The 22,967-nt window shown below is 36.4% G+C and overlaps 1 protein-coding gene across 1 annotated transcript in view; it reads right to left on the reverse strand.

Moving 5' to 3' along the window:
• Positions 1-18,918, reverse strand: part of Frrs1 (ferric chelate reductase 1) — a 55,031-nt gene extending 36,113 nt beyond the window's left edge. Inside the window, exons 1-2 of the mRNA XM_046462401.2 lie at positions 18,886-18,918; positions 19-214 (exon numbers count right to left, since the gene is read on the reverse strand). Coding sequence (XP_046318357.1) covers positions 19-214 — 196 coding nt within the window. The 5' untranslated portion in view covers positions 18,886-18,918. The remainder of the gene's footprint in view (positions 1-18; positions 215-18,885) is intronic.
• Between the last annotated feature and the right edge of the window lie 4,049 nt (positions 18,919-22,967).

Consider the following 22,967-nt stretch of genomic DNA (forward strand, 5'->3'; position numbering starts at 1 on the left):
TCATTCCCAGCACAGTACCTTCGACCTGATCTCCTGGTCTGAACGTCACCTGACTGACTGTGATGTGGTGAACAGGGTCAGCCTGTGGCCTGTGACCATGTTCAGGAATCATTCCATGGCACGACTGTGTCACTTTTCCACTGGGATAATTAGCCACAGAATTAATGCACAATAGAAATACGAAGGCACCAGGAGTAAATCCAGGAGCTGCCATCTTGAAAAGAAGATTACAAGCAAATCATTTTCAGATATAATTAAAATCTAAAATCTTTTACAACACAGGACAGTAATTCTAGATAACCACTTACCTTCCATGTTCACTATCCCTATTCTCAAAATATGTACTACAAGGAATGTGTTTCGTGAAATGTGACCTGGATTTCAATCTCAGTGCTACCATATAACAGCTGAGACTTTGGGCCGATCATTTAAGCCTCGACTTCCTTACCTGAAAAATGAGGAAACTAAGACCCTCTTTTCAAAGTTGTTCAAATAAAATGAAGATACAGCCTAAAGTCTCACAAGATAACAAATGATAGCTTTCATTAGTATGATGAGGATAATAAACTGGTCCAATAAAAACAAAGGTTTTATTTCACTTCATCTTAGAAAGCTAAAAGATCTCTCTCTTCTGGACCTAAACATCACCACTTGAAAAAATCTCTGGTATGACTTCTCTCAACTTCCCATTAAACTAATCATGATGAAAAGATGGATTATTAATTTTCAATACTGAAAACTAAACAAAGCAGACAACCAAGTTCCAGAGACAATATTTCTAGGACCTATGGTTCCAGATATTGCTAAATTAAGAAACACAATGGTCAGCCCACACCATCTTCCTCTGACCAGCTGTGTCCTAGAAAACCAGCTGCTTTATGCCAGTTCCACCCTTTTCCAGCCCAGATCAGCCACTGCAGCTCAGGAAGACACTCTGAACCTGAAAACCACAGCATTCAGCAAGCCTGGAGGAGCTGGGCAAGGACAAGTTCAGAGAGTTAAGACTGTGGATAGGCCGCAAACTGAAGGGCTCAAGAAGCAGTTCATTCTCCACAGAAGTGGAATTTTCTAGATTATATATCTAATCATAGACAAAGCACCTTTAGAGTCCCTGGAACAAATTACCATTTTATAATTATGTAAATAAAGAAAAACAAGTTAATTAGAGCCTCATCTGGTGGGGTTTTATTAGTGCTTAACTGACTTGGAGAAAGGAAAGCCCAACTCCAGCCCACTAGAACCATCCCACGGGTTAGGGGTGGGATGACTAAGAAGGAGGTGTTAATAGTCACAGCCAAGGGGCACAGGGGCACTGAAAGACTCTCTGAACCTACTCACAGCTCCCCCCTACTCTCTACCTCCACATTATAAAAGCTCTATTTACAGCAGTTTCTTTTATTCAGTGCATCACAACCAGCTATTAAAAAAAAAAAATTACAAGGCAAATTAAACAGCAAAACATAATTTGAAAAGACAGAACAAATATCAGAACCAGACTTGGATATAGCAAGAATGTTGGGATTATTGCTGGGAATATAAACAATTATGGTTGAGATGCTAAGGGTTCTAGTGGATAAAATAAACAGCATGTAAAAACAGATAAGCAAGGTGAGCTGAGAGGGACATCCTAACAACCCAAGGGAAATGCTTGCAACCCAAAACATGGTAACAAAAATTTTTAAAAATGTCTTTGATGGGTTTATTGGTAAACTGGACACATTTGAAGAAAGAATCTCTGGACTTGAAGATAGTGCAATAGAAACCATTAAACTGAAAAACAAAGGGAAAAAAACGAATACAATATCCAAGTACCATGGGACTACTGCTAAAGGACTAATACACATTTCCAAAGAAAAAAAAAGAAACCTAAGAAATACTTGAAACAATAATGACTGATAATCTACCCCATATTAATATCAGACACCAAACAACAGATCCAGAAACCTTAGAAAACACCAAGAGGGATAAAGTTTTTTTAAAGTGCGTTTGTGGCATATGTGAGAGCTAGTTTATATGTCAACTTGATTGGGCTAGAGATGCCATGGTAACTGATAAAATATTATTCTGGGGTGTGTGAGAGTATTTCTGGAAGAGATCAATATTTCAGACTGAATAATGAAGATCTCCTCACCAATGTTGGTGGGCATTGTCAAATCATATGGTATACAAAAGGAAGAGGAAGGGTGAATTCCCTTTCTTTTCTTGAGTTGGGATATTCACCTTTTTCTGCCATGGGATATCAGTACTCCTGGTTCTCAGCTCTTCAGACTCCAGGAAATATAACTGTAATCCTCCCTACCCTGCAACTGCCCAGTTTCAGGCTTGGAAACCAAGGAAAGTTATCAGGGATAAACAGAAATATACATAATAATAAAGTAGTTGATTATTCATAAAGATACAACAATCCTGAATATATATGCACCTAAGAACAAGAGCATCAAAATATACAAGGCAAACCCAGTAGAACCACAAGCAGAAATAGATAAAAACCACTATTTTAGAAGGAAATTTCAACAATCACCCCTCCCCCATCAGAAACTGACAGATCCAACAGTAAGGACCTAGCTTAACTTAACAAAATCATCAGTCAATAGGAGCTAACAGATGTTTATAGATATTTCACCCAATGATGGAAGAATACACATTCCTCCCAAGCTGACATGAAATATTAATCAAGATAGACCACTTTCTGTGCCATAAAACACAACTTAACAAGTTTAAAAGAACAGAAATGACAAAATGTCTGGCTCTCAGATCATAAATGGAATTAAACTAGAAACTAGTAACAAAAAGACCACTGGAAAAAATCTCCAAATGCTGGAAACTAAACAAAATGCTTCTAAATAACATAGGGTCAAAGAATTCTCAAGAGAAATTAAAAATTTGAATTAAGTGATGAAAATAGAACTTACTAAAATTTGTGGGGTGCAGCAAAAGTAGTGCTAGAGGGGAAACTTTTGAACTGACTGCATTTATCATTTTGTAAATAAACCCTATGTTGGATCAAAACTAAAATACAGAAAGTCCTTCTAAACCCCAGAAACTGTGCTAGGGAATTACACACATAAACCAGTTTTGCACCCTGTATCAGGATCTACCAAGTAGACAGCATAAGGTCTGATAGTACTGTGTACCTCTTTTATCTAACATCAAAGTTAAAGAGAATTCTACTTGTCTAAAGATAAGCAAAGGAACAATCAAGAAGTTCAGGAAAAAAAAAAATCTTTACGAGAAGAAAAGCACAATATTTCTCCGTAGATTTAGAAGAAAAGAATAACTTTTTAAATGGTTGATGACTAGCCAGGCATGATGGCACAATGACTGTAATCCCAGCAGCTCCAGAGGCTGAGGCAGGAACATTACAAGTTGGAGGCCAGCCTCCCCAACTAAGTAAGACCTACACAACTTAAATAAGCACTGTCTCAAAATTAAAAAATAAATAAATAAATAAAAAGGGCTTGAGGTATGGCTCACTGGGTAAGCTCCCCTGGGTTCAATCTCTGGTACCAAAAAAATAAAATAAAATGGTTGATTACTATAGGAAACAGAATATTTAAGAAAATTACTGCTAAAAAGCGGAGTATTAGGAGAGTTTTGGGTGAAAACCTTGGTTTCCATGTCCTTTTGACAGGGAATGATCTGTTGTTAGAGGTGGACCTGATTTTAGGACCTAGCAATATGCACAGAAGATCATAGTCACAGTCCAAACCACACAGTTGTGTCCAAGTTATTGTAGAGATTAAATATCGTCATGTGCCATTTCAGCTAAAAAATGGTACAATGGGAAAAGTTAACTCAGTTTAGGAAATATTTATTTGGCACTGACCTTCTATGAAAGTGAAAACCAGACTTGTTGTCTAGTCTCTTCTATGCACTAAAGCAGATAAATAACATGAAGCAAGTCACTAAGTTTCCATTTCATTCACCATTTGCAAAATATAGCCAACCAACTAAAAGAATTCAAAGCCACCCTCAACAAATGTTACGATTTGAAAGCAAATCATAAAAACATATTGAGAATAATTTAAATAAGAAGTACAAGAAGGATAAAGGAAGTAGGTAAAACAAAGCCAACTGCATTCATTAAGAAATACCAACACTACCAGACAAGGTGCACAGGCCTGTAATCCCAACAACTGGGGAAGCTGAGACAGGAGGACCAGGAGTTCAAACCCAGCCTCAGCAAAAGCGAGTTGCTAAGCAACTCAGTGAAACCCTGTCTCTAAATAAAATACAAAATACAGATAGGGTTGTGGTTCAGTAGTTGAGTACCACTGAGTTCAATACCTCTGTACCAAAAAAAAGAAATACCAACACAACATAGATATGCAAAGGAAGAACAGGACAACATTAGCTTCTTTGTTCTTTGTTAAATGCTCACTGTTCCAGATCAAGTTCAATTTTCTTAATAATGGCTAATGATGGCTTTCCATTCATTAAGAAATACCAACACTTAATGGTTTAAATTTTAAACTTATTAGACAACTCTATCAACAATATCATAATTATTTTTTTTTTTTTTTAAGAGAGTGAGAGAGAGGGAGAGAGAGAGAGAATTTTTTAATATTTATTTTTTAGTATTTGGCGGACACAACATCTTTGTTTGTATGTGGTGCTGAGGATCGAACCCGGGCCGCACGCATGCCAGGCAAGCGCGCTACCGCTTGAGCCACATCCCCAGCCCAACAATATCATAATTATGACAGGAAAAGGAATGGGAGTCATTCAGAAACATTTAAGCTAAAATTATGGAATGTTGATAATAAACTATTATGAGAATATCCTTCAAGCACAGTTATGTGGAAATTTTTTTTAATTATTAATATTCACATTCTACTGCATATATTAAAACTTATAAATTATTCTTATCAGTCTAGGGCAATGATAGACCTATTAGTTTTAAAGATTAAAAGAGAGGTTACTTTGATTCTCTAACTGAAATATTCCCCAAACTGATAAGATTTTACAGTTTTCTTTCTTGTCTAAAAGGCACTTAATAAAAGGATGAAATAGCTGTTCATACCTTATTCTACAAACATTTCACATATGGATAATTCCTCAAAACAAATGATGTAAATACAAAACTCTTATACTTAAATGAAAATGTAATTCTTATTGTGATCTTGGCCCACAGAAGCAAGTGATATTAATCAAGAAAACATTTTTATTACAACAAAGTAAAATTAAAATAAAAAAGAAGAATCTAATAGAAAATGTCTACATGTAAGAAAGTTATTAAAGGAAGATGTGTTAACTGAAGTTTTATTATTCTTTTTAATTTTTTTAGGTGTAGATGGACACAACACAATGCTTTTATTTTTATGTGGTGCTGAGGATAGAACTGGGTCCCGCCCATGCTAGCAAGTGCTCTACCACTGAGCCACAATCACAGCCCTATTCTTTTTAATTAATTGCTAATGAAGTGTATTTTTATTATGTGACTCTAAGCATATAGAAGAATAAGATAAAATGGGGGAAAACATGTTTTTTAAAACCATATCAGGGCTGTGGGGCGTTACTCGGTGGTTAGAGCACTTGTCTAACGTGTGAGGCCCTCATTTTAATCCCCAACATTGCAAAATTTTTAAATTTTTTTAAATTAAAAAATTCCAGCAAGGCACAATGATATGCACCTGTAATCCCAGTGGCTGGGGAAGCTGAGGTAGGAGGATCACAAGTTCAAAGCCAGCCTTAGCAACTCAGCAAGGCCCTAAGCAATTTAGCAAGTCCCTGTCTCAAAATAAAACACAAAAAGGTAAAAAGGGCTGGTGACGTGGCTCAATGGTTAATGCCCCTGGGTTCAATCTCCAGTATCAAATTAATTCCATGCAAGACAATTAAGTTAGCAAATAACTAATCAAGTCATTTATATTACATTCCAGTTCTAGCTCTTATTACTAGTCATTATTTTAAATTAAGAAATTAAAGGAGTTCAAAAGTTTACATTCAGACAAAAAAATGCGGGAATTCAGCCCAGTAACCACCCACTCTTCTTCATATGAGTGTAGCAAACACTGATGGTGGTGATTGATGGGTGAGTACATATAAAGAATGAGCTTCATAGATGCAAAAATAAGCAAAATGCATCACTATAAATTATGTAAATAGTTTAGGAATTTGGAGATTTATTGTTTTATTTCGTTTTGCTTTGTTTTGTTTGAAGTATGCACTGAGATGTTCTTTTTACCACATCCAAAGTAAGAAACCTTATAACACAACAAACACTTCAAGAGATTTACCTTTATCATATTATGAATTCATATATTATTTTTCTATTCCTTCCTTTTTTTTTTTTTTGGTACTGGCTCTATCCTACTAAATTCTTATTTCATAACCCACCAATGGAATATTAACCTGCAGTTTTAAAAAAATAATGTGGGGTACATAAACCATTAAGTTTCAACTTTGAATCAAATTCTAAAATTAGAAATATTGTAATGCCAGATTTGTGGGACACCAATAGACCTCCAGGAGCCAAATCCAATGCAATCACATAAGTCTTTACTGCAAGCTGGAGCCTGGACTCACAACAGTTTAGAAGCTGTCCCAAGGAGTGAGTCCCGGTCCTTAGTTCAGTGAGGATTTATAGGTTTTGGGGGGATACTCTGTGCATCACAACATCACACAGCAAATCATTTCACACCATGTGAAAGTCAAACAATAACTCTTAACACTGATTAGCACATTCATTGGCCAGAACAAGTCAGGTAAAGGTGATTGGTCAGTTCAAGTGGTGGATACCTTTGAACTGATTGGTTTAGACCGCAAGGGGTTGTAAGAGTGTATATGCTAAACTTGCAGGGTTCCCTAATCAGGTTATCAATCACCAAAACTACGGGGAGGGCCACTTGGTATTTCAGGTATCTTCCCTGTCTCACTCTGATTGCTTGTTGCTTTGGTCCAAAATTAGGCCTCAGGCATTCTTTTGGTCCTTTCGGGAACTTACACTTGCTGAGTCAAGGACATCTGGTATGGACAAATGACTCAGCAGGGTAGCTATGTGCCTCACTACCCCCTACCTTTGGACAGGCCTTGCTCTGAGGTACAAGCTGGTTTTTCAAAAATGGAGTCACATCAGTTTCTCAGTATCAAGAATTTCAGTAAAAAAGGAAAGACTCCATTCATGAACCTAAACAAAAACTATATATATGGCTAATAAATTAGTATTTCTGGTGCTGAAAGCTCGGTCCTTGTCCTTGATGCCAATCCAGTAATGAGGACATGGTTTTGAGAAAAAGGAAAAAGAAGGTCTGTTGCTTAGCTAGCAAAGGAGAAACACAGGGGACTCCTATTCCAAAGGCTGTGATTCTGCCTATCAACAGGAACAGGGGGCTTTTAACAAGGTGATTCTAAGGCTACTTTCCAAGTGTTCTCAATTGGAGTTGTAATTCACTTGTTAATTTGGGAGATAGTCATTTCTGAGATCTTCTAGTACCATCCCCAAAATCTGAATTACTTCATTCCCAAAGTGGGTGTGTGCTCCCTCAGGGACAGGTAACTTGCCCAGCATGAGAAAGAAAGGTAATCCTGTTTCCCCTGAGATTAGGGAGGCGGGAGAGATTAGGGAGGAGTAGGGAGGGAGGAAGAGAAAGAAACAAGTCCATTTTAAAAATAAGTTGCACCAGAGATATGAAAAAATGTGCTCTAAGTGTAACAAGAATTGAAATGCATTCTGCTGTAATTTATTTTTTAAAAAATCAATAAAAAAAGAAAATGGAATGTGTTCAAACAACAGAGATGAAATCAATTCCACAACAGTACATGTTAATTAAGGGTGCCTTCTCTATTTCTTAAATCAAACCTTTTGAACTAGTAAAACTATTGAACTAGTTTGAATCTCAGAACATGATCAAAACTAATAAAACACATTTAAATATAAAAAAATAAAATAGTTGTTCTTAAAGTATGTGAAAGCTCCTTTCAAAATTTCCATTTACATTCTACAATGTTCAAGTAAATAGTTACTTCCTACCATGTCCACGTGCTTTTATTTTAGCATGTTACAAAACTTACAGTGACATTGTTATTATTATTATTATTTTTTTTTTTTTGTACAAGTGTTACCTGAGTCTTATGCCAGAGGCCTAACTCTGGGGATCCAACCAATCAGATCCAGTTACTTGGTGCCAAAACCCAAACAGAAAAGGTAATGGGAAGATACATGAAAAGAGCTTAAATCAGTATAGTTACACTGGGAAGACAGGGGACCCATGTCCTTAGCTCTGTCTTGGAAGGGCTAAAGATGACCCTGAGTTTTTATAGAAAGGGGAATGAGGGAGAAAGACAGAGGCTTTTCCCACACTGCCATACCAAGTGATCTTGGTCAGATGCAGTCCTTCCACATTATCTCAGAATTGGTCAGGCTGGGCCTCTGAGTGATAAGAAAGGGGCTACTCCACCGGAGGGCAGTTTCCATTCATCACAAGATGTTTACTGTCAGACTACTCCTGGAATCCAAGGTGACTCAGAGTAAAGATGATGGATGTAAAATAGAGACAAAGATGTCTTTAATCCATTGGACATTTGCTGAAAAGTGAAGAATCTAAGTCCTTGTTACATAGGTACAAAGTGTTACAATTAATTTAAGAGTTGAATATGCTTTTTTTCCTGGGCTTTTGGCCTAAAAACAGAACCACCATTTATAATGTCCCTTTCGTGAGAAAATGGAATTGAAATTCCAAGTTGAATTAGAAAATAACTTAGGGACAAACACACTTGTAAGATCAGCATTTCATCTAAGATCTGGGGCAAACCTGGTAGGCTTTGAACTGTGACCAAACCCTAGAGGGATAAGAATGAGAAACCAGCCTCTACCTCAGAGCAAAGCCTGTCCAAGGAAGGGGGCGTGACCCTTGTTCTTGGAAAGACCCACAAAGCACTACTAGGCATATACCCACCCTGATGAGTTGTTTATCTACAAATAACAGGAGAGATCTGCTGTGCCAGGTGTCCCTGACTCAGTCAGGCTAGTGAGGACCCATAGCAACCCTCTAGCAACCACCAATCAGCATGAGACAGGGAAAATACCTGGGATGCCAGATGACCCTCCCAGTAGTTTATGGTGGTTGATAACGTGTTGGGAAACCATAGAGTTCAGCACATACACACCTTGAGGTTTAAACCAATCAGTTCAATTGAATCCCCCTCTTGTACTAACCAATCATCCCTACCCAACTTGTTCCCACCAGTGAATGTGCTAATCATGTTTTAGAGTTGTTTTATGATTTTCCCGCGGTGTGTGATGATTTGCTAAGAGATGCTATGATGTATGTGAAGTCCCTGCCTTCCCCAAAGAGTATATAAAACTGCTGCAAACCCTGGGCTCGGGCCTCTCATTGTCACCAGTTGCTATGTGCACATGGAGGACCGAGCTAGCTCGCAATAAACACCTCTTTGCTGCTTACATTGATCTTGGTCTCTGGTGGTCTTTTAGGGTCCCGAATTTGAGCATAACAAGAACAGAGATGGGAATATGTGTTCACCTGATGAGCAGCAATTAGAGAAATGCAATTTAAAACTACACAGAGACTCCATCTTAAACCAGTCAGAATGGCAATGGTGGAAATAGTTTTGGAAAAACAGGTAGAAGGATAAGGAGATAGATGAAATTAGAAAAGCTAAGACTAAGTATAAGATTATTTGTAAAGCAATCAAATTTTTTTAAGACAGAAAATGAATAGGATCCTCAACCAGACTCCTAAAATGCAAGAAGTAAAATCAAGAATCGATAAATGGGATGCATCAAACCTAAAACCTACTTCACAGCAAAGAAAACAATAAAAAATGTGAAGAGAGGGCAAACAGATGGAAGAAAATCTCTGCCACTTGTACCTCAGATACAGCATTAACTCCGGGATATATATTAAAAATAATCTCAAAAAACTTAACATTAAAAAAAAAAAAACTGATCAATAAATGGGCAAAGGAATTGAACAGGCACTTCACAGAAGATGAAATATGAATAGTCAACAAATATATGAAAAAATGTTCAATTTCAATTTCTCTAGCCATTAGAGAAATGCAAATTAAACCTACACTGAGATTTCATCTCACTCCAGTCAGAATGGCAATTACTAAGAATAAAAGTAACAATAAACGTTGGGGAGGATGTGGGGGAAAAGGTACACTTATAATTGCTGGTGGGACTGCAAATTGGTGCAACCACTCTTGAAAGCAGTATGGAGATTCCTCAGAAATCTTGGAATGGAACCACCATTGTACCCAATTATCCCACTCCTCAGTATATAAAAAAAACTTAATATCAGTATACTACAGAGATGCAGCCACATCAATGTTTATAGTAGCTCAATTCGCAATAGCTAAGCTGTGGAAACAAACCTAGGTGCCCTTCAACAGATGAATGGATAAAAAAAATATATGGTATATATACACAGTGGACTATTATCCAGCCATAAAAAGAATGAAATTATGGCATTTGCCAGTAAATGCGTGGAACTGGAGAATATCATGCTAAGTGAAATAAGACAGTCCCCCAAAACCAGAGGCTGACTGTTCTCTTGGAACACACAATAGGGAGGGAGGGAAGAATAGAAGTTCAGTAGGGAAAAGGAGAATGAAAGGAATGGAAAAAGAATGGGAACAGTGTTACCGCTGTTGACCGGTGACGAGTCCTTGCTTCCCCAATGTTGATGCACGCCGAGGCAAGGTCAGAGTGGAAAGTAGAAGTTTATTAAAGTACAGCAGAAAAGACTTCTCCCGGAAGAAGAAGGGAACCCAAGAGATGGAATCTGTGGAAGTGCGGTTGTCTCCCATTTTATAGTTAAGGCCTACATCTGGTCCCCCCTCCATTCCTGTCTGGTTATCTTTCAGTGATGGAATGTAGGTGGGAAGGCCCGAAGGGTGGGGCACAGATGGGCCAAAGAAGTAATCTGGGCAGGAAGGACTTCTGAGTCAGCATCTTCAAGTTTGCTGGGAGCTGTTTCATTAACACTTCTTTGGGATGGGCTCTGGGCCTTGGGCTTTTCCAGGACTTCATCAACATTCCAAGAGTTGTTCTGCTTTTCCTGGAATTCATTCTCAACATGGCCTCCATTTTGGATCTTACTAGATATTAGACCCGATTTACCTAACTACACTGACTACCTAACTTTAAATATGGCTTCAACAGGAAAGACAGTAGAATGAATTGGACATAAATTTCCTATGTTCATATATGAATACACAATCAGTGAAACTCCACATCATGTACTGTTATGCCAGTCCTGTACTCCTCCAGGAGCCGAATCCAATGCAATCACACAAGAGTCTGTATTGCAAGCTCAAGCCTGGACTCACAACCATTTCTGATGCAGCGGTACTGAGGAGTAAGTCCCAGTCCTTTGTTCAGTGAGATTTTATAGGTTTTGGGGGATATAACATCACACAGTAAATCATTTCATACTGTAGGAAAATTAAACAACTCTTAACATTGATTAGCACTTTCGCTGGTGGGAACAAGTTGGTGAGTTCAAGAGGTGGATACATTTGAACTGAATGATTTAAGCTGTGAGGGGTGTATGTGCTAAACTACAAGGTTTCCTAACATGTTATCAATCACTACTGGGAGGGTCACCTGGTATTCCAGGTATTTTTCCCTGTCTCATGCTGATTGGTGGTTGCTAGGGGGTTGCTATGGATCTTCAGAGTCAGTCTTTAGGCCACAAACATTCTTTGGCCTTTTCAGGAACTAGCATAACTGAAGTCAGGGACACCTGGCCCTGCAGATCTCTCCTATTATTCACAGACAAACAACTCAGCAGAGTGGTTATGTGCCTAGGAGCACTCTGTGGGTTTTTCCAAGGCCACGCCCCCATCCCACCCCCACCCTTGGACAGGCTGTCCAAGGACAAGGGCCATCCACCCCACCCCCGCCCTTGGACAGGTAGAGGCTGGTTTCTCAAAAATGGAGTCACATCAGTTTCTCAGTACAACCTCAAGGATGAAATCCTAATTAGAATAAGTTTACAGTTCACGTATGTATAAAATGTCAAAATACACTCAACTGTTATGTTTATCTAAAAAGAACAAATTTTTAAAATTGGATTATAGTTTTACCTTTGAAAAAAGGGAAGAGTACATACAGAAAGAGGAAAAGAAACAAATTCTGGTGAGAATCTGGCAGTTAAACCTGATGCAATCTTTACAACAAGCAGATCTTATCTTCATAATAAAGATGAGGAAACTATACCTCAAGTCACCCAACTTTTAGAATTGGAAAATAACAAACTAATATCCTTGTTTAATGTCTGTATCATTGTTCCCTACTTGGAGAGAGAAGAAGGAAAGTAATCAGGAACCCAAATTTCACAATGAACAATGTGAATAGTGGGCATATTGTAATATAAATGATGAAATCTAAATCGTCCTACCTAATTCAGAATGTTGAGTCTACTTTATAATCTGAGTAGTAATGTAGAGATTTCTTTCACAGAACTAAAGCTTCAGAAAGAATGGATATAAAAATGATTAATTCAATGTGTAAAAAAACAATAATAATAAGAAGAATGCTAACAAATGGTAACTGCCATTATTTGTTATCACTATTAACATTCCATATCACCAGTATGTAGCCAGGCATGGTGGTGCATGCCTGTAATCCCAGCAGCTCAGAAGGCTTACACAGGAGGATCAGGAGTTCAAAACCAGCCTCAGCAACAGTGGAGACACTAAACAACTCAGTAAGACCCTGTCTCTAAATAAAATATAAAATAGGGCTAGGGATGTGGCCCAGTGGTTGAGTGCCCCTGAGATCAATCCCTGGTACCAAAACAAAAAACAAAAACAAAAACAAAAACAAAAAACACAATATCCACCATATCACCAGTATGTGCTAACTTCTGAACACTACTGAGAACAGACAACTAAGATTTCACATATTTCTTGGATCTGCATTTAATTTGTTCAAGTCTTCTAAAATATTTTAGAAAATTTACTTCTCTTCTTTCTGGTAACCTCACCTTTATAGAAAACTTACACATCAAGAATTAAATTGACTTTGATAGCTGAATCTCAAGTTATAGGGAAATTGAAAAATAGGTCAAGTATTTTCACTTGCCCAGATAAAAATGTTTTAGACTCCATTTTCACAGCAGAAAGCACAGATAAAATTTTTTAGATTAACAATTAGAGTTATGACATTTTCAGAGAAAACAAAAAGCATAAAAAAAACAAAGAGCATAAAAATGCCACATTGCATACCTCTTTGAGATCTGTCAGATCTAATAATTTAAGATGATTGGAAGGATTTCTGAAAAAGATTTCAGAGTTTGAGTGAAAGCAAGATAAAGTAAGGGGGAAGTAGGAAAAAAAAATGGAAAAAAAGCAACTTGAAACTCTAGAACCCAATCTGGTTTCCCTAACCACAGCATCATCAACAAGGAATTTTCTTTATTCATTGTATGTGGAAAAATTATTGGAAGCAAATGTCTTATTTATATGCAATAGAAAGTTTTGTCTGGATCATTTCATGATCCTCATAATAATCTTGTCCTCAAAGCAAAATTAGGTGCCAAGTGAAAAGGCCCCTTCTCTAAAGACACAAAACTAAGAGATGAAACAAAATAAACACTATTAATCTGTAATGTAATGATATAACTATTTATTGAATGCCAGTTCTATTCCAGTCATCATGGTTAGTGCTTTACATGTAAGAATTCTAATCATTGGAAGAAACATACAAAGCTTTCATTATTATTATTATTATTGACATGGATATAGAAGCTCACAGAGGTCATTTTTAAAAACTGCATAAAATTACAAAGAAACAGAATTGGAAAAAAATGCATTTTATTGTATTAATTTAGATGTATAGGAAAAATAGTAGCTATGCTAACAATTACTAAAGACTACGGACTGGGTTTGTAGCTCAGTAGTAGAATACTTGTCTAGTTTTTTTGAGGCACTGGTGTCAATCCTTAGTACTGCACAAAATAATAATAATAATTAGACACTATGTCAAGGACTAAGTATGCATTCCTCCCAATAACCAAGGAGGCTGGAGAGGTCTTATTGTTCCCAATATGAAAATAAGGCACTGATTTAACCACTTGCCAAAGTCACAGCAAATATGAGGTGAAAAGTATGGTCTCTGTCTAGTTTCTGAGTTTTTTTTTTTTTTTTTTTTTTTTTTTTTAGAGAGAATTTTTTTAATGTTTATTTTTTAGTTTTCGGCGGACACAACATCTTTGTTTGTATGTGGTGCTGAGGATCGAACCCAGACGGCCCGCATGCCAGGCGAGCGCGCTACTGCTTGAGCCACATCCCCAGCCCTAGTTTCTGAGTTTTAACCACTAAATCTACCTCCAGCTTCAGATCAGACCATTAATGTGGACATGGACAGTAAATAAAGCATATGGAGGAAAGAGGATTCAGAATGAGCAGGACTTGAATGGCACAAGAGAACCAGAGGCAAAAAGAAAAAAGTGAAAATGGATTTTTAGGGAGAGTGAAGGACAATCTAACTAGAAACAAGGTCAAATATTAGAAACAGCTACTGGAGGGGCTGGAGCTGGGGCTCAGTGGTAGAGCACTTGCCTCACACATGTGAGATTCTGGGTTCTATCCTCAGCACCACATAGAAATAAATAAAGATATTGTGTCCATCTACAACTAAAAAAAAATTAAAGAAAGAGAAAAACATCCACTGGAAAAAAAAAATTAAGTGTGGTTTTCTTTCTGCCCTTTTACATGAAGCTATCCATCCCCAAGACTTTTCCCTTGTCCTCATCTTGCCACTTCCTATCCCTGCAGGCTCCTCATTTCCATGGCCTTTATTACCTCCTCTAGGATAACCTTTCAAAAATCTCCCAGTTGCCCCTGCCCCATATCCACAAGGCTGTGACTCAAGTGTCCAACTATGTATAAATTTCTGTGTGTTTGTGTGTGTGCAGGCGTGTGTTTCTATTTGGAAACTGTGTTCAATTTTTCTGAAATGAAATTCATCTCTTTTCCTCTAGTCTAGTTCTTGTATCTGAGCGTCCAATGTGACAGCGGCCTGTCAATATTATTTCTAATCAGCAACATTCAAAATCCTACAATCTCAAAATTTGATTCCAAAGATTCTTTTGGATCCAGGATACCACACAAGCTCTACAGATTCCACCTCCACCCTTCTGTGCCCCTACCTACTCCTTCCACCTTTCTTCTCTTTTGCATTTCCTTCCTCCATTACATAGGGCCACTGTTGTCCATTCTGTCAGCACCTCCCAGCACAAAGTCCTCCTCACTTGTCACGCAGATTAATGAAACACTCTAGGGCACCCTATGTCTGTATCTCCATTCTAATCTTACTTAACACAACCAAATCATTTTCCTAAAGCACAGTTCCCATCAATCTCATCTCCCCAAAAATCATCCATCAGCTTTCCAGGAATTATCAAATTCAGGAACAAAGTATTAGATATTTAATATTTTGTACCCTTCAGTCTAACTCAAATTTTGAGGATTTTGTTATGCTGCTATAACAGCAATACTCCATGTGCTATTCTAGAATGGTAAGTGGGGGTGGGTTGTTTGGAGTTTTTTTTTTTTTTTTTTTTTTTTTTTTTAATACCAGGGATTGAAACCCAAGTGCTAAACTTAGCACTGGTCCACATCCTCAGCCCTTTTTATTTTGAGACAGGATATCGCTAAATTATTTATGGCCTAAATTGCTGAGGCTGGATTCAAACTTTCAATCCTCCTGCCTCAACCTCCAGGGTCACTGGGATTATGAGCATGCACCAACATGTCCACTTTAAACTGCTTTTTTCTACTCATGTTCTGCCTTCAGAGACCTCCATTTTCCATCTGTCAAACTCCTACTCGTGTAAAAATGTATGTACATATATTTTTGCAGGGGCTGGGGATGTGGCTCAAGCGGTAGTGCACTCGCCTGGCATGCGTGCAGCCCTGGTTCAATCCTCAGCACCACATACAGACAAAGATGTTGTGTCTACCGAAAAACTAAAAAAATAAATAAATATATTTTTGCAAGGAAAAATATTCCTAGTTACTAGAAAGTAGTTAATAATTATTAGCTGTCATCTTTGACACTATTTTATTCTTTTAATTAATACACAGCATTTTATAGTTTGGATATGGAATATTTTATTTTTGTGATCACTGAAATTATCTTAAATTTTTTTTTCTTTTACAAATAATCCTTGCATAATAGTTTCAGTGGAAAAAATAAGACAAAAATCTCTGTACACAATACTTAAACTATGTTTTAAAATGTACACTGCTGGGCTGGGGATGTGGCTCAAGCAGTAGCGCGCTCGCCTGGCGTTTGTGCGGCCTGGGTTCGATCCTCAGCACCACATACAAACAAAGATGTTGTGTCTGCCGAAAACTAAAAAAATAAATATTAAAATTCTCTCCCTCTCTCTCTATCACTGTCTCCTTAAAAATAAATAAATAAATAAATAAAATGTACACTGCCCATCATTTCATGTAAAAGGCAAGAAGGATAAAATTCAACATAAGCAAAAAAACAAAGTATTGAGCACTCCTGTATACAATGATGAAGGTAAATTACCACAATATTTTTGGAGGAAAATTGACAGTATCCTATTAAACTAAAAATATGTTTAACTTCAGATCAAGGAACTTCAATTCTAGAAATTTATCTTACAGAAAACCCCACAAAAATATCCAAGATTATTTATAATACCAAAAAATTAACATAATTTAAATTATAAAAATAATAGTACTGTTCTGTATCCAAACTATAGAATCCTTTTACTATTAAAAAGAATGAAATAGAGTAGATAATGACAAAAATAACAGCTAATAATTATTAGCTTATTTCTAGGAGCTAAACATATTTTTTAAGTGTTTGGCAAGTATTAATTCATTTCACAAAAACCATAAAACATGATTCTGCATGTATTTACGTGGAAGCAAGTTCATGCCACACCAAGAAATGAAAGCCAACAAATTGCAAAATGATATGAAGCACACAAAATGTATATTACTTAGAAGAAGAAAAGCAAAAAAAAACACAACTTTTGAACATGCTTCTGACTGTTCTCCACAGTGGTTACCCCTTAGGAAATTTCAAAATGGGAAGTGAAAGAACTTCCTCTCTTTAATACCCCTTTATATAATATATAAAATATACTTTAAAGCATGTAGTATTCTAGAATTCAAAAAACACTAAAATTATACATTACATAAAGAATGTATGAAAATATACTAAACCGATTTTAGTTAGATTTTTATTTCTTTTTTTTCCATTTCAAGCATCCTATGTTACTTTTACTATTTTTTTTTGCTTTTGTTTTAATAAAGGAAACCTCTACCCTGCTCCCCTTGAACCTTCATTTACAATGACAACAACTACTATACCCTATGACACAGTGACACTATGGACTTTGAACTCTCATAGACTCAGGTTTGAATTGGTTCATTTACTGAATGTCATCCAGCTGTCACCACTGTAATGACCCTGAGCAAATTATTTAAACTCAGTGAGTCTTCCCACTTGTTAGGGACAATGTCACCAATAACAAGGGCTTTTGTGAGGGTTATATAAAATAACATATGAAACATTAGGACAATGTGCACTGTAATAAGTTCTTCCAATAAAATCATTTTCCTTCCTTGGAATCTTGCCTAATTCTGCCAACCTGATATATCTGCTCTTTTCTTGGAAACTCCATAAGCTTTGGTAACAGCTCATAAAAAATTTTATCACTTTTTTTCCTACCACAATTGGTGATTTGTCTTATGGTACACTTCTGAGTGGCAGCAAAGATGTCCTACTCATAAATCTCCTTTGATTCTCACTAGCAAATAACTTTGAAAACTACTCCTACAATGCTTGTATAAATTGAATTTAAAAAGAAACTGGCATTAAATAAATAGAAAGATGCAGAAAAGAAGGTGCAGTCGTCCAAACAAATCAACACATTAGCTTAAATGACTAATTAGAACTCCTTTCTTTAAAAATCCCAGCTTTGTATCAATACACCAACAGGAACCAAATCTTATGACAGCAGAATCCATTACAAATCTTATTACACATATGCAGCACAATTTTTCATATTTCTGGTTGTATACACAGTATATTCACACCAATTCGTGTCCTCATACCGGTACTTTGGATAATAATGTCCACCACATTCCACCATCATTTCTATCCCCATGCCCCCTCCTTTCCCCTCCCACCCTTCTGCCCTATCTAGAGTTCCTCTATTCCTCCCATGCTCCCCCTCCCCATCGGACTATGAATCAGCCTCCTTATATCAAAGAAAAAATTTGGCATTTGGATTTTTGGGACTGGCTAACTTCACTTAGCATTATCTTCTCTTAAGCATTCCACCCCCCTGCACTATCCAAGTACAAGGCTAGAATGTTTCCAGGTTTTGTTTGTTTGTTTGTTATTCAGAGGAAAAAGAAAATAGCTGAACTGGAAAGTTTAGTTTTGTTAAGAAACACTCCAGATAACACATTTACTAGTTGATAATTCCCCTTTGACCTTAGACAGCATAATGGGGGTTGCGGAGCAGGGACTGCAAGGCTTTAAGTAACCTTTGCATGGGTAATTATGTTATTCGATTTAAATATTAAAGGGAGTTCCCACGGTTCGAATTAAAAAAAAAAAAAAAAACTGGTGCAGGAATAAAGTGATACTTTTCAGAATCCCAGACACATCTTAACAAATAACTATCTTTTTCTTGGGATTAAAACTCCTTAGGCAAAGTCACGGGGCATATTATTAACCTAACTCCATCGCGAACACCCAATATAAACTCCAGAACCAAGTTTGCAAGTAAAGCATCCCTCCTGCCACCCGACAGCCCGCACCAGCAACGATGCCTCCTCTCACTTCTCTCGCCCAGCTAGCTTCAATTTTTAAGCACTTTGCAAAGAGCTTTGACAGAGAAAACAGGAGACACTTACCTTGAGCAGAGAAGGCAGCCTAACCAACTTCCGGTTTTGTTACAACTTGTATCACGTTTCAGCAGCTGGGTGGAGCCAGTTTACCCTTAACTAGAGGGAATGTCTGCCAAGGGAAGCTGCAGAACTTGATTTGCAAGATCAGCACGGTACTAGTTTTAGGATTCCATTTCTGAAAATCAAGACACACACACACACACCAAATATATATATATATATATATAGATAGATAGATATAGATAGATAGATAGATATAGATAGATATATATATAGATATATATAGATATATATAGATATATATAGATATATATAGATATATATATCTATCTATATAGATATATAGATCTATATATATACATAGATCTATATATACATATAGATAGATAGATAGATAGATAGATATCTGTCAATGCAAATATATATAGTGCTAACTAGTAATTGTGTAATTGTTTCAACTGGCAAAATTATATTTTTGTATTCATATTAAAAAGTATTTTAAAAAATCCCTACACTTTATATGCAATGGCCTAAATTGTTTAAGTAAAGACATATCACAGGCATTCTGCTAGGTGAGGTAAATTAATAGGGTACCCAGTAAAACTGAAATATAATTTTGCAGTCTAAATATTATCCTACACGATATTTGAGACATACTTACACTACAAAAAAAAAAAAAAAAAAAAAACAGATAAAATTGATTGTTTATCTAAATCTTAAATTTACCCTGGAAATTTTACAGGAATAGTCTTGTGTTTATTTTATCTACCAATACTACTCCACAAACTAATTCAGCTAACTACAAAAGGCTTACAAGGATCAGGTTGCATGAATGATATTATGCAAAAGAGTTATTTTATTTTGCAAGGCATACCTTGAAATCTAGGAGTTTTACTTGCTTTTCCTTTTTTATGTTTCACAGTATTCTTTTGCAAAAGAGAACTTTCGGGACTAAGAAAAGACAAGGTATCTGAAAACATGAAACACTCCACCTCAGACCATGACTAACATGTGCAGACTGGAAAAATAGATTATGACACACACCATGACCTGTGATCACTTGTTATTAATCTAGTAAAATCACTTAACTCATTCTTTAAAGAGAGGAAAGAGTTGAAAGAACATTTATCATGGGTTCAGTCTTTCTTTATAAAACTAATCACAATTAACAAAGCCCCTCCATATAGATTTTTAAAAAAGTGGTTTTAAGTAAGGATGACCCAGAGATGGTTTTCTATTCACAAACTGCTTGGGATATGAGTGGTTTTAACCTGTCAAGGGATCTTCGGTCCTTCAATTCAAAGCCTCAGGTGCTGACATGGCTTTCTGAAGTAATAATTAGACCCTTTCCAGAAATAGTCCCCACTGTACATTTTACATGCCAAAAGTATGTTATAAATCAATAAAACAAATAATTCTTAGAATGCATGGTCATCATCTCACATCCTAAAGCACCCTTGGGGAGTGAACTAAATGGAGAGACTAGCTCTCTTGAAAACCACCCTTCCAGGCCTATCATTTCCCTCTGAGTCCTCAGCTGTCATTTCCTCTTATCACTCTCTACCAGAAGTTCACCTCTCCCAGGCTTTCCTCATCAGCTACTTCTCAGTTGTCACAAAGGAAACCAAATCTATTAAAACGTTCAGAGATATGCTCTAGACTGTGGAATCTGCCCTACTGGATCCCACTTGCCACAACTCTCAATCAGCTGTCAGAACCCCTTCACAACTCGGAATTTGTAGGCCCCAAAGAAATTTTTGTTTCTGTGGATATCTGTCAATGCAAATATTTAGATATTTATGTTTAACTGACAATAATAAATTTATTACATGTTAATGTAATACATTTACTATTACTTTTATGACTTTTTTAAAAATAAAAATTTAGTGAAAAGAGCATGGTTAAAGAACAAAATGACAATTTAGCTTAGAGATTTTTTTTTTTGGTATAAAATATTGACATTTATTTTTTTCATGCAGTTATAATCTGGAAAGAGGTGTGGGAAACTTGTCTCTACTCCAGTCAGTACTGGATGGGGCAGCTGAGAAGCAGGGGAATTGGAATTATCTGATGATCTAGTCTCTTATGCAGTTCATAATGGTCTACATGTTGGCTGAGTGATGGGCAGAACATGCACACATGGACTTTTCCAAGTGACTGCTTATCTTTCTCGCAGCACTGTGTATGGGTTTCAAGGAAGAGACAGGCAGACATTGCATCACTTTTTATGATATAACCTTGGAAAAGATGCAGAATCATTTACGTAGTATTTTATTCTTTTTTATATTTTTTAAATTTTAATTTGTTATATATGACAACAGAATGAATTACAATTCATATTACACATATAAAGCACAATTTTCATGTCTCTAGTTGTATACAAAGTAGAGTCACACCATTTGTTTCTTCATACATATACTTAGGGTAATGATGATCATCACATTCCACTGTCTTTCCTACCCCTATTCCTCTTCCTACTCCTCCCCTTTCCCCTTTGCCCTATCTCTAGATAGTTCATTTAATCCTCCCATCCACCCCAGCATATTATGAATCGGCATTCTTAAATCAGAGAAATCACTGGGAATTTGTTTTTTTGGGATTGGCTAATTCACTTAGAGATCTTAATTGACTTTATTCTTGTTCCTAGATTTGGGCAACACTTCATTCTATAAAATAGAATAAGTGTTCCAATGATCCCAGAAAAGCATGATGATTTTTTTTTTTTTTATAGACAGACAAAGTTGAAAAAAAGGATAGTTCATTTCAGTTATTTTCCTTATGATCCTGGGGCAGGAAGACAGACCTGATAGGTTAACATCATGTTACTTCAGGTTACCTTTATGTGTAAGTATTAAAACAGAGGGAATTTCTTCATCATGCCAATTGAAACTGACCTGTTGAGAAATTTGGCTACTATCTCTCTAATACTGATTTCTCTGAAGATCAGATAAACAGTTTAGTTACAGTTTGGTGACATGGAACTTTAGCATGAATGACTCCATTTTGATTTTTAGCCTGGTCTGTGGAGGAACCTATCCCAAAATAACAGCCCTTGTAGTTTTTAATCTAACAGTATTATTGTTTAAATTTTTGCAAATCTCTTTAATTCCTGACTTAACAGAAGGCAGGATTCTCATGCCTGATTCTTCATTCAATCTGTTGTGATATCATATCATCAGATAGCCACTGGAAAATTCCAGTGTACGTTCTTGAGAGAATGAGGTTGAATAAAGCAAATAAAGTATGGCAAGATCAATAATTACCATATATTGAGCACTCATTTTTACCAAGGCACACAATTTACCCTATATAAGATGCACAATGATTCCACGTTAAAGGTGTTATTATGGACATTGTATAGTAAGCCAAGAATGCTAAGGATCTGTGTAGCTAAGTAAATTGCCCAAGATTAGACAGAGAAAAGTGGCAATCAGGATTCTTATGATCTAACTCTATTGGGCCCCAATGCCAAGTTTAAGTGAGGACGAATGGACCAAACTTACAAACTTCCTTTCATGTTATGCTCAGCATTCCATAAAAGATCATGTTCAATTAGAATGTTTCCAACTGATTAGACCTTGCCACAATTCAACAAATTCAAACTCCACCATCTAAAATGAACTAATTCTCACTTGACCTTTAATCATGTCCATTTCATTCAAATAGCGAAATTCATCCTCTCATTTCCATTTCGAATGCCATTATTCTGTTTTTCAATTTTCTTTATCTACTAAGTGCCTCCATTTCCTCATTAACCTATTAACAGACCCTCATACTCTTTTAAAGCATAACTCATACATATATTCTACTACTCAAAAAATCTCTACTTACCTATGACTTATTAACAAATGAATAAATATCCAAATTCCATAAGCAGATGATCAAATGAAATAATCTCTATAAAACACAGTGATTGGTAAGTTTTGTAGTAAAAAGTAAATTGTAATTTTTTTTAAGTTTTGTGGGTGATTTTATAAGTGCTTCCCAGTACTATAAAATAAAAAATTGTTCCAAAATTATCCATGAATTTTTGGTCACATTTTGCTCATTAAATCTGTATTTTACATGTTCTCTGATGACATGAAGTC

The sequence above is a fragment of the Marmota monax genome, unplaced genomic scaffold (genome assembly GCF_021218885.2).
Source record: "Marmota monax isolate L192 unplaced genomic scaffold, Marmota_monax_Labrador192_F-V1.1 WCK01_AAM20220418_F8-fsc00070, whole genome shotgun sequence".
In the NCBI taxonomy this organism is placed as follows: domain Eukaryota; kingdom Metazoa; phylum Chordata; class Mammalia; order Rodentia; family Sciuridae; genus Marmota; species Marmota monax.